The 15,215-nt window shown below is 42.0% G+C and overlaps 1 protein-coding gene across 1 annotated transcript; it reads left to right on the top strand.

The window, feature by feature from the left end:
- Window positions 1–9,575: 9,575 nt before the first annotated feature.
- On the top strand, window positions 9,576–14,312 carry LOC111968902 (cannabinoid receptor type 1A-like). Its single transcript, XM_023994858.2, has 2 exons — window positions 9,576–9,806; window positions 10,954–14,312. Exon 2 carries the CDS (start codon window positions 10,998–11,000, stop codon window positions 12,393–12,395), a length of 1,398 nt encoding a protein of 465 aa, XP_023850626.1. The 5' UTR covers window positions 9,576–9,806; window positions 10,954–10,997; the 3' UTR covers window positions 12,396–14,312.
- The last annotated feature ends 903 nt before the right edge of the window (window positions 14,313–15,215 follow it).

The raw sequence follows: 15,215 nt of genomic DNA, 5'->3' as shown, positions 1-15,215 counted from the left end.
ATTTGGCATGCCAGGCCCTCAAATCCTCAGAAAGTTATACAGCTGCACCATTGAGAGCATCATCACTGGCTTTATCACTGCTTGGTATGGCAACTGCACTGCCCTCRATCGCATGACGACCCTGGAACTGACCCTGTATATAGCTACTGACCCTGGAACTGACCCTGTATATAGCTATTTCACTGTGCACGTGACAATAAAAACTTGGTAATATAACTTCTCATTCTTGTGTGGTTGCCTAGAAAAAAGGGGTGACAACTTACCCCACCCTCCTGTAACGGCTTTCTTCCTGGGGTGAAGGAGAGGACCAAAATGCAGCGCGGCTAGTGTTCAACATGATTTAATAAAGAAGAGACAATAACGTGAACACTATACAAAATAACAAATGTGAAAATCGAGACAGTCCTATCTGGTGCAGAACACAAAGACAGAAGACAACCACCCACAATCCCCAACACAAAACAAGCCACCTATATATGATTCTCAATCAGGGACAACGATTGACAGCTGCCTCTGATTGAGAACCATATTAGGCTGAACACAGAAACAGACAAACTAGACACACAACATAGAATGCCCACCCAGCTCACGTCCTGACCAACACTAAACAAGCAAAACACATAAGAACTATGGTCAGGACGTGACACCTCCCCTACGGTAAGAGGCGCTATTAAATCACCACTAGTTGAAGTATATACTGGTGCTTCTATAACCATCACACTTCTATGGCTATATATATCTCACAAAGTACTGCAAAGAACTTCTACCAGTGTGTCAAGTGCAACAGCTGTTTATAAAAGTTACCTCAGATCTACTCTGTTTACAGCCCATTGCTGAGAAGCCCAGGAATGCGGACATAGACAATTGACAATGTGGGACTTCTTGATCTGTCAACTTAACAGATAATACCATATAGGTCATTTTGATGTCATGAATCAATAAGCCAAACATTTCTATGGACTCTTCCAGCCCCAGAGAAGAAGAAAAAGCAGCAGCAGAAGAAGAAAAGTGTGGGGCYTTGTGGAGTCAAGAAATCTAAGTCAAGAGTGTCTGGAGACCCGAGATGACTAAAATGTCTGCTGCTGACCAAACCTGTTTCCATCTCTTTAAACCCTCACCCAAACCCATCCCATCCCACTCCACCAAGTTTCACATGAACTCTTTCTAATAAACATAATCTACTAGGTAGAGGGCAAATTCACAAATTGTTATTTCAGATTAATTGAATATGTGGTTTTACTCCAAATCAAATCAAATCAAAAGCAAATCAGATTAAATGTCACATGCGCCGAATACAACAGGTGTAGACCTTACCGTGAAATGCTTACTACAAGCCTTTATTAATCAACAATGCAGTTTTAAGAAAAATAAGAGTTAAGAAAAATATTTACTAAATAAACKAAAGAAAAAAATAAAAGAGTAACAATAACGAGGCTATGTACAGGGGGTACCGGTACAGAGTCAATGTGTGGGGGTACAGGTTAGTCGAGGTAATTGGGTAATATGTACATGTAGGTAGGGGTAAAGTGACTATGCATAGATAATAAACAGCAGGTTTATTGTCATCCAGTGATGAAAAGAACGTTCATATAGAATAAGGAGATATTGCAAATGTTGGTCATCAACAATGTCTACAGGAAGTTGAAAGAAAAGTCCAGTTCTTTTGCTTTTCATTTAAATGTATCAAAAATCGAAATCTATTTTCAGGTGTTTGTATTGGTGGTTTTCAGGGACATACCTGTCCTCCTAATCTAGACAAATCTCTGTGTGATTCACTGCATCAGGTTTCATTATACGATGTGTCATAGCTGGAGCAGTCGCCTTATTAAAGTGCTCAGCAGGTGGTTCAGTCCTAGCATGCATCGATGTTGTGGCGTTGYGCCACACTCCATGTCATCTTCCCCACTTTTTCGCAAAGTATCAGCCTGCCCGCTAGTTTTATATTGTATCACATCAAGGAACATGTTTTTACACCCTCAAGCCTCCTTTTTGTCTGAGATCCCCATGATGAATTGTATCAAGTGGGATCAAACAGCACTGTTTTACAGAGTGATGGCAGTGAATGTATTGATCGTTATGTAAGTCACATGCCAACTAAAACTGCAGGGAGCACTTGAGACAGAAATTACTCCCACAAAATGATCATGTGTGACGTTGATCACACATTGTAAGTGGGAGCAGTTTAGTCAGATGAAAGTCTTCACTCGCTTCGTGTTACTATGACATTGTCACGTTGCATTAATTTGCTTGTTTCTGTATGAAGATGGAAAGAGTATATTTCTGCTACACACTTGTTACCAGGGTTGGAATGAATGGATTGAAATGGAATTGACCCCAACTCTGCTTGTTACACATACTACCCCGATGTACAGTTATAACCTGTCAAAATGTTGTGATTTGGGGACACCTCATGATGACACGAGGTGATTTACACAACGATGCACTGAGTAGATTACTGATGTTCTTCAGGGTATGTGAGATAGCAGAAATGCTGTACAGTATGACACTAATAACAGAATCACTTTCTCACTGCTGGCATGTAACAACATTTGTGCCATTTCTACCTCTCTGAGGCAAATGTGGCTTCTCCATTACTGAGGGACAAGAGAAATAGACTACTAACCTATGTAGGAAAAGCAATGATCCTTTAGCTAATTATCTTAAATAGCAATAGTACTCTTCTGCTGGTATAGGAAAAAGGGATAAGGAAACGGATGTAGTGCCATGTCGCAGGGGGTTTCTACGGCACCCTCTGGGAGGCTCAGATTAATCCTAGGAATGACACGACTCTTAAGCATATCGTGGTGACTATACTGTCACTTCAGCCAAACTGTAGGGACAAGGAATACCCCATACCTATGTGTTATGTCGAGTGTAACAACTGACAGAGAACTCCCTGTGATTTCAACTTTGTAATGCATTTATAGCTACTGAAAACATCAACCAGGAATATTTAACCTTTATTTAACTAGGCAAGTCAGTTAAGAACAAATTCTTATTTACAATGATGGCCTTTATAGAACTACAGTTTGCACAAAGTCATGACTATTATCATAATGGCATTCATTTGATCAGACAAAGCAGGCTCAGAATGCTGCTCTGAGTGAAAAGCCAGAGTTGGTTGTTCAGTCCAGGGCCCACAGAAGTAGGTCATGACTGACAAACACCTCTAATTAGCCTAATGAAGCCAGTGGCTCAGGTTGAGTCACATAATTGGTCTCTGAAGTGGATGATGAGACTGGATGGTCGATCATGCGTAGGTTTTAGGGCAGAAAAAATGTATGAGTGCTAGCTGGATCCTTGAAATTAGCTTATTCAACCCATTGCTCGTAATTATTGCATGATAGTATTACCTCATAATCTAAAATACATGTTTTTCTTAGGTACAGGTCACAGATTTAACAGTATTCCTCCTCTCCCTCCTTCCTCCCTCTTCCTCCTCCTCTCCTTCCTCTCCCCCTCAATCAATCAAATGTATTAATGAAGCCCTTTTTACATCAGCCGATGTCACAAAGTGCTATACAGAAACCCTAAAACCCCAAACAGCAAGCAATGCAGATGTAGAAGCACGCTGGCTGGGAAAAACTCCATAGAAAGGCCAAAACCTAGGAAGAAACCTAGAGAGGAACCAGGCTCTGGGGGGTGGCCAGTCCTCTTCTAGCTGTGTCGGGTGGAGATTATAACAGTACATGGCCAAGATGTTCAAACATTCATAGATGACAAGCAGGGCCAAATAATAATAATCACAGGGGTTGTAGAGGGTGCAACAGGTCAGCACCTCAGGAGTAAATGTCAGAGTTAGAGACAGCAGGTGCGGTAGAGAGAGAGAGTCGAAAACAGCAGGTCCGGGACAAGGTAGCACGTCCGGTGAACAGGTCAGGGTTCCATAGTCGCAGGCAGAACAGTTGAAACTGGAGCAGCAGCACGACCAGGTGGACTGAGGCATGGTACTGGGGCTCAGGTCCTCCGAGAGAAAGAGAGAGAGAGAATTAGAGGAAGCATACTTAAATTCACACAGGACACCGGATAAGACAGGAGAAATACTCCAGATATAACAGACTGACCCTAGCCCCCCGAACACATAAACTATTGCAGCATAAATACTGGAGGCTGAGACAGGAGGGGTCGGGAGACACTATGGCCCCGTCCGACGATACCCCCGGAGAGGGCCAACCAGGCAAGATATTACCCCACCCACTTGAAGGATATCTTCAACCACCAACTTACTACCCTGAGACAAGGCCGAGTATAGCCCACGAAGATCTCCTCCACGGCACGAACTCGAGGGGGGTTCCTCCCTCCTGATCCACCATCTTCCTCCTCCTTTCCTCCTCCCCCTTCCTCCATCTTCCTCCTCCTCTCCTCCCCCCTCCCCCCTTTCTCCCTCTCCCTCCTTCCTCCTCCCTCTCCTCCCTCTCCTCCTTACTCCTCTCTCCCTCTCCCTCCTTACTCCCCTCTCTCCCTCTCCCTCAATACTCCCTCTGCCTCCCTCTCCCTCCTTACTTCCTCTTCCTCCTCTGAAAACGATGTGTAATGATGTTATTTAAGACACAGTGCTGATTAGTTGTTTTACAATATGATAAGTATACCCCCATCGTTTCAACAACTTCTTTGCCCAACTTGTTTACCCAAATTGTTTACCCATTTGCTTTCATTTGGCCAAAATGTCTCAAAGATAACAATTCTCTGGTGAAACATAACTCGTGATGTGCAYGCTGCTTAGGACCGAACATCACCGTCCACAGACTGTGCCTGTCTCTGTCACCTCTTCTGTCAGCCCAGGGAGATAATATCTGTTTGGTGTGCACAGAGAGATTAATTGTAATGTGAGACCACAAAATTAATAATAAATGTTTCGCTGTGGGCTTTTTTTTATATTGTGCATAGAAGCTCCCAGTCCCCTGTCGACATTCTCATCGTACAGATATGTAGTGGTAGGATTATTTTCCTCCCCTTGTCCCCTGGCCTTCCACAAGCAACCTGCCACTGGAACCATTAGCCTACTAGCTAAAGACAAGCGTTTTCATGGCAATAATCATCAATCATCTTTTGTCCTGTGCTGCCTGTTTCCAATTKTCGTACAAAGGAAATGAGCCCAATACAAATAGGATAGCTAATGATATACATAGAATGGGTGTCAGAGGCAACATTGATGACTTTTATATCCTCCATTGAGTCCTTTGAAACAGTCCTCCTAAGGCATCCATATTTGGGCTATGAAGACAATAAAGTGTTTTTTTATGTTTACGTCAACATTTTCTCATAACTAATAATAAATGGAAACATTTCCAGCTCTATCACCCTATAATCCATTTAAGACAGAAAATATCTGCAGGTACATTGAGATGGACCAAGAAAATTATGCAGGTTAACGTTATAACTCGTGAATCTTGTTCTGGAGCCAGCTCTGCAGAGTGGTCACTAGCTRGCACAGAAACCAAGTCATAAAACCTGATTTTAAACCTAACCCTAACCACATTGCTAACCCTAATGCCTAACCCTAATCTTAAATTAATACTAAAAAGCAGTTTTACAATTTTCAGCTGGCCCATCTAATGGAAATCTTTCAGTTCTGCCTCCAGGACAAGACTCATCCCCAGGGCCGGTTCCAAGCATAACCAACATAAGCAGTTGCTTAGGGCCCCCTGGCTGCTGCAGAGCCCCTGGCAGCTAGAGGTGTAACCAGGTGCAATTTCCATATTTGGCTGTGCATCAGCAGTTTTTCTCTTGTTATGTCAGTCATTCAATAAGCTGTGTCAGCTAACAATTTTTAGATTGGTAGTTAGCTGACTAGACTATCTAAACTTGCAGTAATCATGGCCGAATACCTACCGGGCTTGCAGGGCACGTGTCCAGGGGCCCCGACCTCCAGGGAACTCATACATTTTGTTAGTCAGCTATCATATTAACATGGCATAAGTCAGTACAAAATGTGTAGAATTGCAGGAAACGTCTCTTTACCCCATGTAAAAATGGGTAGAATTAGCTGTAAAACTGCAGATTTTTTTCTCTCTGCCTCATGGCAAAATGTGTAGAATTGCATGAAATCTGATAAACAATTTCAACGTTTTCTCTCCGCCCCATGGCAAAAAGAGTAGAATTGCTGGAAAATTGCTTTAAAACTGCAATATTTTCTCTACCCCTCCCCATGGCAAAATGTGTAGAATTGCAGGAAATTAACTTAAAAATTACATTTTTCTCTCAACTGTCAAAACACTGAAATGTTTTGGCGTGAGGTGGGGGGCCCCCCAACCAAATCTTGCTTAGGGCCACCAAAAGGCTAGAGCCCGGCCCTGTTCGTCCCAATAAACGTTCACCTAACAAATGTACTCTGCTCATCCCAATAAACTTCAACCTGCCAAATTTACGGCTAGCCACGAAATACCTGAGACGGGAAAGAGTGTTGTGCCCCTGCAAATATACAATATCACTCACTAACACTGGAAAACAATGGAAAATGAATACCTCACAGATCACTCAGAACTTGCACACATCAAAAACAGCAAACGTCTCACATCTAACCATGTCTACAACGGAGGCTATTTGTGTGGTATGATAGCTTTTCTATTGAAGAAATGGCACTTGTTGTCATGACAGCCATCTGTATGAGCCCTTTGTAATTTGGGAGCATCACAGAAAGCACTCTGTTTGTTTGAAGTCCCTCTGCATTTTGGTGCTTTTTCTTTGTTGATGACACCTCAAATGATGGCCATAACTGAGCTAGATGGAAAGACTGGCATGTTGTGTCTCATAATGTTTCATATGACGGGAGAGAGCACGTTTCATCAACACTGTTACTCCACTGTTTCTCTATGTCTAATAGGCTTATACATGAAGCAAAAAAAKACAAGCAGAAACTATAAATTAATGCATTCCTACATTCATAACACCTGACCTTTTACAGTCTAAAAATACAGAGACATGGAACAGAGGATACTTAATGGACCTGATAAAGTGTTTTGATTACATTATCATTGGCATCTGAATACAGTGTTGCCTTTGGACACATTTTATGTGCCAGTCCAAGAGTACGTGTTGAATTCCACCTTTGCTGTGTTGGAGAGGTCACAAAATAGCATGTTATTATCCCTAAAATATGTTTGTAATTTGGTGCGGGGGGTATTTGGGTTGCATGGAGGTGGAAGTAATTTTGCAGCTGCGCAACACATAGAGGAACTACTCCAGTCTTCACATATTATTTCATTATTTTTATGGGTGAAATGTGAGAAAAGGCACACAAAACACACAAATAATACTAGCAAAAATAGCCACCATAACAAAATACATAAAACCCTGTGTAAACATAGACTGGTCCAGCAGGACCTGTATGACCATGGTAGAGCCAGAGTCACTCTAATTTCCTTAATTGACTTCTTCATTGCAAAGTCCTCCTCAGACTGAATCCACATGGGGCCCGATTCCGACCCGAGTTAAGGGTGCATAAATGGAATAGAATTCCTTTTTTTATGCACTTTTCTCTCAATGCGTATTCTGACCTTGAACTTAAGCAGGAGAATAGCATGCTATTCATTTTGRGTGGAGATGGAATAAATGAAGCAGAGGTGGAGRTGTGTCTACAGATAAACCATATTCTGACCTTGACTTAATTCCCTCATAATTCCACCACCATTACACATGAGGAAACCATGAATAAAGCGGAAAAAACATCTACTTTGGTGTTAATTGTATCTGAAAAACATTCTGCATGCACTGCATTTTACCACTTGATAAGACCTATGGATAAGAGCTAGGTAAATGAGCAATCCTTTTGGATAAGGGAAATGTAAATTATAAATGACACTTGTTGAGATATAATTTACCTTATAATCGCTGGAGACAACTGTGAAACCATCCATATAGCAGCATAACTGAAGCATATCAACACAGTAAGGTTTATGAAATGACATATGCAGATATTAAATTGTTTGGCCTTTTAACTAGCAGGGATAGGCACTCTGRATTGTCTTAATTATAAGCTACCCTGACTGTCTCTGTTTCTTATTTCTATCATGATTCATTTTAGCCACTCTCAGCATCGACCATCAGTAGGCCTAATAACAACACATTTTCAACGGCCAATTTACTGTTAGTTCCCTTCATTTGGAATAGCCAACATTATCATTCCATTTAATTCCATTGTTTCTTTAACCTGAATATGCCTCCTCTGTAAACGCAGTCACGGCCATGTGGTTGTTGCTGAGGATCATTAGTAACAGTTGATAATATAAAAAAAGACATGTAGGCTAATTAATAAATCGTTATGGAGCCTAGCGCAGACCAAGCCGCAACCCGACACATAATACAATACTTGGCTGTGTCATCACACAGTTCCATGGTTAGTGCAGGCAATATATGAGGGTATAGCCTACACTATTCTGTCTATTATAATTCTATGAACACTAATCTTCCAACATTACCATGGGGGGTTAAATAACTGAATGTGACAAGTGAATCTAAGTGAATCAAACCACCGTAAAGGCTTTCCAAACCAGTTTTTATGATTCATAAATACTTTCCTAACCCTAAATAATCTACAAGGTTACAGAGTATTTTAAAACCTACAAATTGGTGCTGAAAAGGAGACAGATGTCTTTCTTTCATTGATCCCTACCTAATATTCTGAACCTGTTTCATTGATATATTCTATTCAGTCAGTCTTCAAAATTCAAACTAAAAAGTACACCATATTTAAAGGGATGGCTTAAGATAAATGTACTAAAAACCCTACTGAAGGATAAATCTGTTGGCCAGCATGTGGGAGGGTTTTCAGCAGTTGAATTAAATTGATTCAGAGCGCCAAGGAAACCACGCCTGCAAAACCCTTTATGCACCTTCATAAGGTAAGTCTGAATACCAACTACTAAGAAGTCTGTAGGAAAGGCGTGAATAAGGAAAGGCATCATTTCCTAAATCGGAATTGGGCACATGATGATGGGCAGCTGACTCAAGTAACCCATTTACCAGAGACATAGCCTATTCTCTGCTATTGTCCCACTACACACCTCACCCACCTTCATTTGACACCTCTGCAGCTCCTACTATTTCTATACACTGGCAAGACATCCTATGCTACATGTGGTTAAATATAATAAAATTGGCTGGATATTGTTTAACCATTAATGGTTACCTTTCCTTCCAGGCTATTTAGACATCATGCATTTCTGCCAGTCAAAATAAATGGTATACTCTCACATCAGTGACATTTGCATGCATACAATAACATACGTACATCATACATACACACACAGCCTAACCCTGGGAAGCTGGGAGGAGGTCATAATTGCTTATAGGTTTAAGTGAGAGTCTAAACTACAATAGTAATGAAAATACGTCTACGAATTAAATTATAGTGTTTTAACATTGAATAGAAKAATTGTTTCGTTTTCCTGAATCAAGCTGGTCGATGATGATGGGGTGTGGGTTCAAAACGATGGAGTGTCTCGTTACTGAGTGAGTGTGAATGTAGGATGCGACGCGAGCGCACTACACTGGTCCAAGGCGCTGTGGCACCTCGGCGCACGTGACACAGAAGCGCACAAAGCGAATCCTTATAAAAAATAATTGCGTAGCTCAGACAGACAGACACATCGCTGTTACTATACAGGGATGCGAGGCTCATTATGACAAATTCACTCTGCTAAAAATAATTAAAAACGACTTGATACACTTTGATTAAAGCAACTGTTGACATCAATATAATACAATTCCTGAGATTGGATTAGTGGACACACTTCCTCTTGTCTTTATGTCATAAATTAAATCTGGCAAATGGACCAAGGCAAATTCTTTGTGCAAAGAATATGAAGGTAAGAACATTCTTTTTTTTTACTCAAATGGAATGCAAATGTTCCATTAATGCATAATCTATTTCTTTGTTGATTTTGCTGTAACCTTAGTGAGAGTTTATCGAGTCTAATTACTTGCTTGCAGCCTCTCCATAACCTTCCTTGTTGTTGGTCTGTTTTATTAATTCATAAATGGGACAAGGGGCATCGTCACATTGTTGTATAGCCTACATCACTACCAGTACATTTTTTGCTTAWCTATAAACATCTGCATGACAACGTTTTATCAAATATTCTCATTAGTCTACTTGTTTTTATTAATAAAAAACATATGTAGGTTATTGTAATTTTTCTTAACGAAATGTACAGATCTAGTCCTATTCATGATCAAATGGCAGGGTTATGTGCCGCTTATCTATGTGTTTTACGTTTCGTTAGTCGTATGAACGGGATACGCATGGTATACAACGTCCAACGAAATGCCTACTTGCAGGTTCCCTTTCGACAATGCAAAAACAATAAGAAATAATAAAAGATAAGAATACGAACAAAAAGTAAATAGCTCAGTAGAATAGGATAAACATTTTAGCATACGTATAATAGACTACAGGAAGGCACAAGTTATAGTCCAATATTTACTCTTGTATTGGGGATGGGGGCAGTGTATAAACTGAGCCATATAATAAGAGTCCGAGAGAAAAAAATACTCATGTAAAAATCTATAGATTGATTCTACAAAATCAATTCACTCTTCTCTTGAGAGAATATAACTACCTCCTTTGATGCATCATTCATTTAATCCTTATTGTTTTAACCTAATCCTGTATTACCCCTTAATTAATAGGAAAGATTGACCTACATTGGCTACTTAATGCAATGTTTTTGTCCTGGGGGCAGCACAGAAGGTTAGATATGGGTCTCAATCATTTGTCATTGACTGTTAATTCTCTCACTATTGTCTGAGACACATCTGCTGTAGAGTCAGCTGGCTGGTACAGGGATGCCAATAATATCACCCAGCAACATTCCCATATCACCCACAGTTACAATCCCCCACAGTTAAATACATACACATTTGCCTACCCCCACATCTGTCACAATTAAACTGACCAAATAAAAGAAAGTATTAACGATTTCAAAATGTTCTTGAACTCTCTTTTCTGTCTAGACACGCATCTAATGCTACATCCTTTACCAGTCAGCTGAGTAGCCATGAAGTCTGCTCTGGATGGAATAGCTGACACCACTTTCCGAACAATGACTACTGGTTTGCAGTATCTTGGCTCCAACGATGTGAGCTATGATGACCCATCCATTGATTCTGGCTTCGCCAAGACTGGATTCCACTTACAGAAGACTCACTCTGCCCCACTTAGTAACTCCTTCCCTGTACAAGTACCTGGGGACAAGGAGCTCATCTATAATGGCAACTCCATTTACCCGACCAACTTCTCTGAAATGCTTGGCAATGGGACCCGATGGGAGGGCGGGGGTTCTCTCCAATGCGGGGAGAACATTGTGGACATGGAGTGCTTCATGATTCTGACCCCCAGTCAGCAGTTAGTAGTAGCGGTCATGGCACTCACCCTGGGAACCTTCACAGTGYTGGAGAACCTTATCGTATTGTGTGTGATCCTCCACTCCCACATCCTGCGCTGTCGGCCATCATACCACTTCATAGGAAGCCTGGCTGTAGCCGACCTTCTGGGCAGTGTCATATTTGTGTACAGTTTCTTGGACTTCCATGTTCTGCACCGGAAGGACAGCCCCAATGTGTTTCTATTTAAACTCAGTGGAGTTATCGCCTCTTTCACTGCCTCTGTGGGCAGTCTCTTTCTCACGGCCATCGACCGCTATATCTCTATCCACAGGCCGATGGCTTACAAGCGGATCGTCACCAAGAACAAGGCTGTCATTGCCTTCTGCATGATGTGGACTATCTCCATCGTCATTGCGATTCTCCCCCTACTGGGCTGGAACTGTAAGCAACTGAACTCGGTGTGCTCAGACATTTTCCCGCTCATCGACGAGAAGTACCTGATGTTCTGGATAGGGATGACCAGTGTGCTGCTTCTGTTCATCATCTACGCCTACATGTTCATCCTGTGGAAGGCCCACCACCACACTGTGCGCATGATGAGCCGCAGCTCCCAGAAGAGCATCATTGTCTACACGGCAGACGGCACCAAGGCGCAGACCATGCGACCTGAGCAGACCCGCATGGACATCCGCCTGGCCAAGACCTTGGTGCTGATCCTGGTGGTCCTCATCATCTGCTGGGGCCCTGTGCTAGCCATCATGGTCTACGACCTCTTCTGGAAGATGAACAACTTTATCAAGACGGTCTTTGCCTTCTGCAGCATGCTCTGCCTGCTCAACTCCACCGTCAACCCCGTCATCTATGCACTGAGGAGTAAGGACCTGCGCCGGGCCTTCCTTAACATCTGCCGGACGTGCAGGGGAACTTCTCAACCACTGGACAACAGCGCTGAGTCCGATTGCCATAGCAGGAGCATCAAAGGCACAGCCTACAAATCCACGGCTAGCTGTGCAAACACCACTGTAAAAGTGGCCAAAGTCACCCTGTCGGTCTCCGCAGAGATGGTCTGAGAAGCTGTCTGCTATCATGTGTCTGTGAAGGTATCGACTGTGAAGAATTAATCTAGAATAGACACTACCCCAATTAGCGCTGGCCAGAAATTTTGCCAACCGTGAACTTTAAATTGAGCTTTGAAGTATATGTAGCTGTAGCATAAGATAATGTTGATTATTATACTGAACAAAAATATAAATGCAACATGTAAAGTGTTGGCCCCATGTTTCATGAGCTGAAATAAAAATCACAGACATTTTCCATACACACAAAAACCTTATTTCTCTCAAATTTTGTGCACAAATTTGTGTACATCCCTGTTAGTAAGCATTTCTCCATTGCCAAGATAATCCATCCACCTGACAGGTGTGGCATATCAAGAAGCTGATTAAACAGCATGATCATTACACAGGTGCGCCTTGTACTGGCGACAATAAAAGCCCACTCTAAAATGTGCAGTTTTGTCACACAACACAATGCCACAGATGTCTCAAGTTTTGAGGAAGCGTGCAATTGGCATTCTGACTGCAGGAATGTCCACCAGAGCTGTTGCCAGTAAGCTGCCTCCAACGTTGCTTTAGAGAATTTGGCAGTACTTCCAACAGCCTCACAACCGCAGACCACGTGTAACCACGCAAGCCCAGGACCACCACATCCGGCTTCTTTGATGGCCACTGGCACGCTGGAGAAGTGTGCTCTTCGCGGATGAATCCCGGTTTCAACTTTATCAGGCAGATGGCAGACAGCATGTATGGCGTTGTGTGAGAGAGCGGTTTGCTGATGTCAACGTTGTGAACAGAGTGCCCCATGGTGGCGGTGGGGTTATGGTATGGGCAGGCATACGCTACGGACAACGAACACAATGACATTTTATCGAAGGCAATTTCAATGCACAGAGATACCGTGACGAGATCCTGAGGCCGATTGTCATGCCAGTCATCATCACCTCATGTTTCAGCATGATAATGCACGGACCCATGTCGCAAGGATCTGTACACAATTCCTGGAAGCTGAAAATGTCCCAGTTCTTCCATGGCCTGCATACTCACCAGACATGTCACCCATTGAGCATCTTTGGGACGCTCTGGATCGACAGCATGTTCCAGTTCCTGCCAATATCCAGCAACTTCGCACAGCCATTGAAGAGGAGTGAGACAACATTCCACAGGACACAATCAACAGCCTGATAAACTCTACGCGAAGGAGATGTGTCGCTCTACATGAGGCAAATGGTGGTCAAAGCAGATACGGACTGGTTTTCGGATCCACACCCCTTCCTTTTTTTTAAAGCATCTGTGACCAACAGATGCATATCTGTATTCCCAGTCATGTGAAGTCCATAGATTAGGGCCTAATTTTTTTTTTTCAATTGACTGATTTACTTATATGACCTGTAACTTAGTAATATCTTTGAAATTGTTGTATGTTGTATTTATATTTTTGTTCAGCGTAATTCAATGTTTTCAGAACCACTTCATTAATTTATTTTGATAGGGAAATAGTGACAATACGCATTGTTAAACTGTACAGTTGTGTGTTTAGTGTCATGCTGATCTGCCCTGACTGTATGGTTTGAGCCGTTAAAATGCTTCTAGGTGAAATTGGCTGCTCTTTCCACTGTAAATTATACTGTAAATTAGTACATTGTGATGGTTTGTAGCTCTTGTCATAAAGTATGTTTTGTGAAACTGTTTTGATTGCCTTATTTTTTGAATGATGTATAATTGAGGGTCATGTTATTCCATACAAGAGTAGATMATGTACATCTTTTCAATGATTCACATTATTTCAACTAACGGGGAGACAGATTTCCCCAAAGAAGAACAGCAACCCTAAAGACATGTAATGTATTAAATACATCCCCCCCCTCCATCTCTTCATATATGTTAAGTATTTTTCTGTGAATGAACATCTTAATTTCTGTTTTAATTAAATAAAAATATTCAGGAAAGCACCTTGTGAACTTATCTCATGAATCTCCAGAGAGAGAAAAAACATATTGTATTTGTGTAGCTACTCATCTTATTTAAGACCAGACTAATTTAGCAATAAGAAATGTATGTATATCATGTACACAAATGCTTTCATCTGAACACATCAATAGAAAAACAATAGCCATTGTCTTCTATTGCAGCTGTACTTACAGCAAAAATGGCATCATCTACACTACATTGCCAAAAGTATGTGGACAACTGCTCTTCGAACATCTCATTCCAAAATCATGGGTATTAATATTTAGTTGGTCGGGGGGCTCTGCTGCTATAACAGCCTCCACTAGATGTTGGAACATTCCTGAGGGGACTTGCTTCCATTCAGCAATAAGAGCATTAGTGAGGTCGGCACTGATGTTGGGCGATTAGGCCTGGCTTGCAGTTGGCGTTACAATTTATCCCAAAGGTGTTCGATGGGGTTGAGGTCAGGACTTTGTGCAGGCCAGTCAAGCTCTTCCACACCGATCTCGACAAACCATTTCTGTATGGACCTCGATTTGTGCATGGGGGCATTGTCTTGCTGAAATAGGAAAGAGCCTTCCCCAAACTGATGCCACAAAGTTGGAAGCACAGAATCGTCTAGAATTTTATTGTAGTGTAAAGATTTCCCATCACTGGAACTTAGGGGCCTAGCCCGAACCATGAAAAACATCCCCAGACCATTATTCCTCTTCCACCAACATTTACAGCTGGCACTATGCATTCGGGCAGGTAGCGTTCTCCTGGCATCYGCCAAACCCAGATACATCCTTTGAACTGTCAGATGGTGAAGCATGATTCATCACTCCAGAGAACGAGAATGGGTTTCCACTGCTCCAGAGTCCAATGGCGGTGAGCGTTACACCA

This window comes from Salvelinus sp. IW2-2015, linkage group LG9 (assembly GCF_002910315.2).
Source record: "Salvelinus sp. IW2-2015 linkage group LG9, ASM291031v2, whole genome shotgun sequence".
NCBI lineage: Eukaryota > Metazoa > Chordata > Actinopteri > Salmoniformes > Salmonidae > Salvelinus > Salvelinus sp. IW2-2015.
This window is presented reverse-complemented; position numbering and strand designations above follow the sequence as displayed.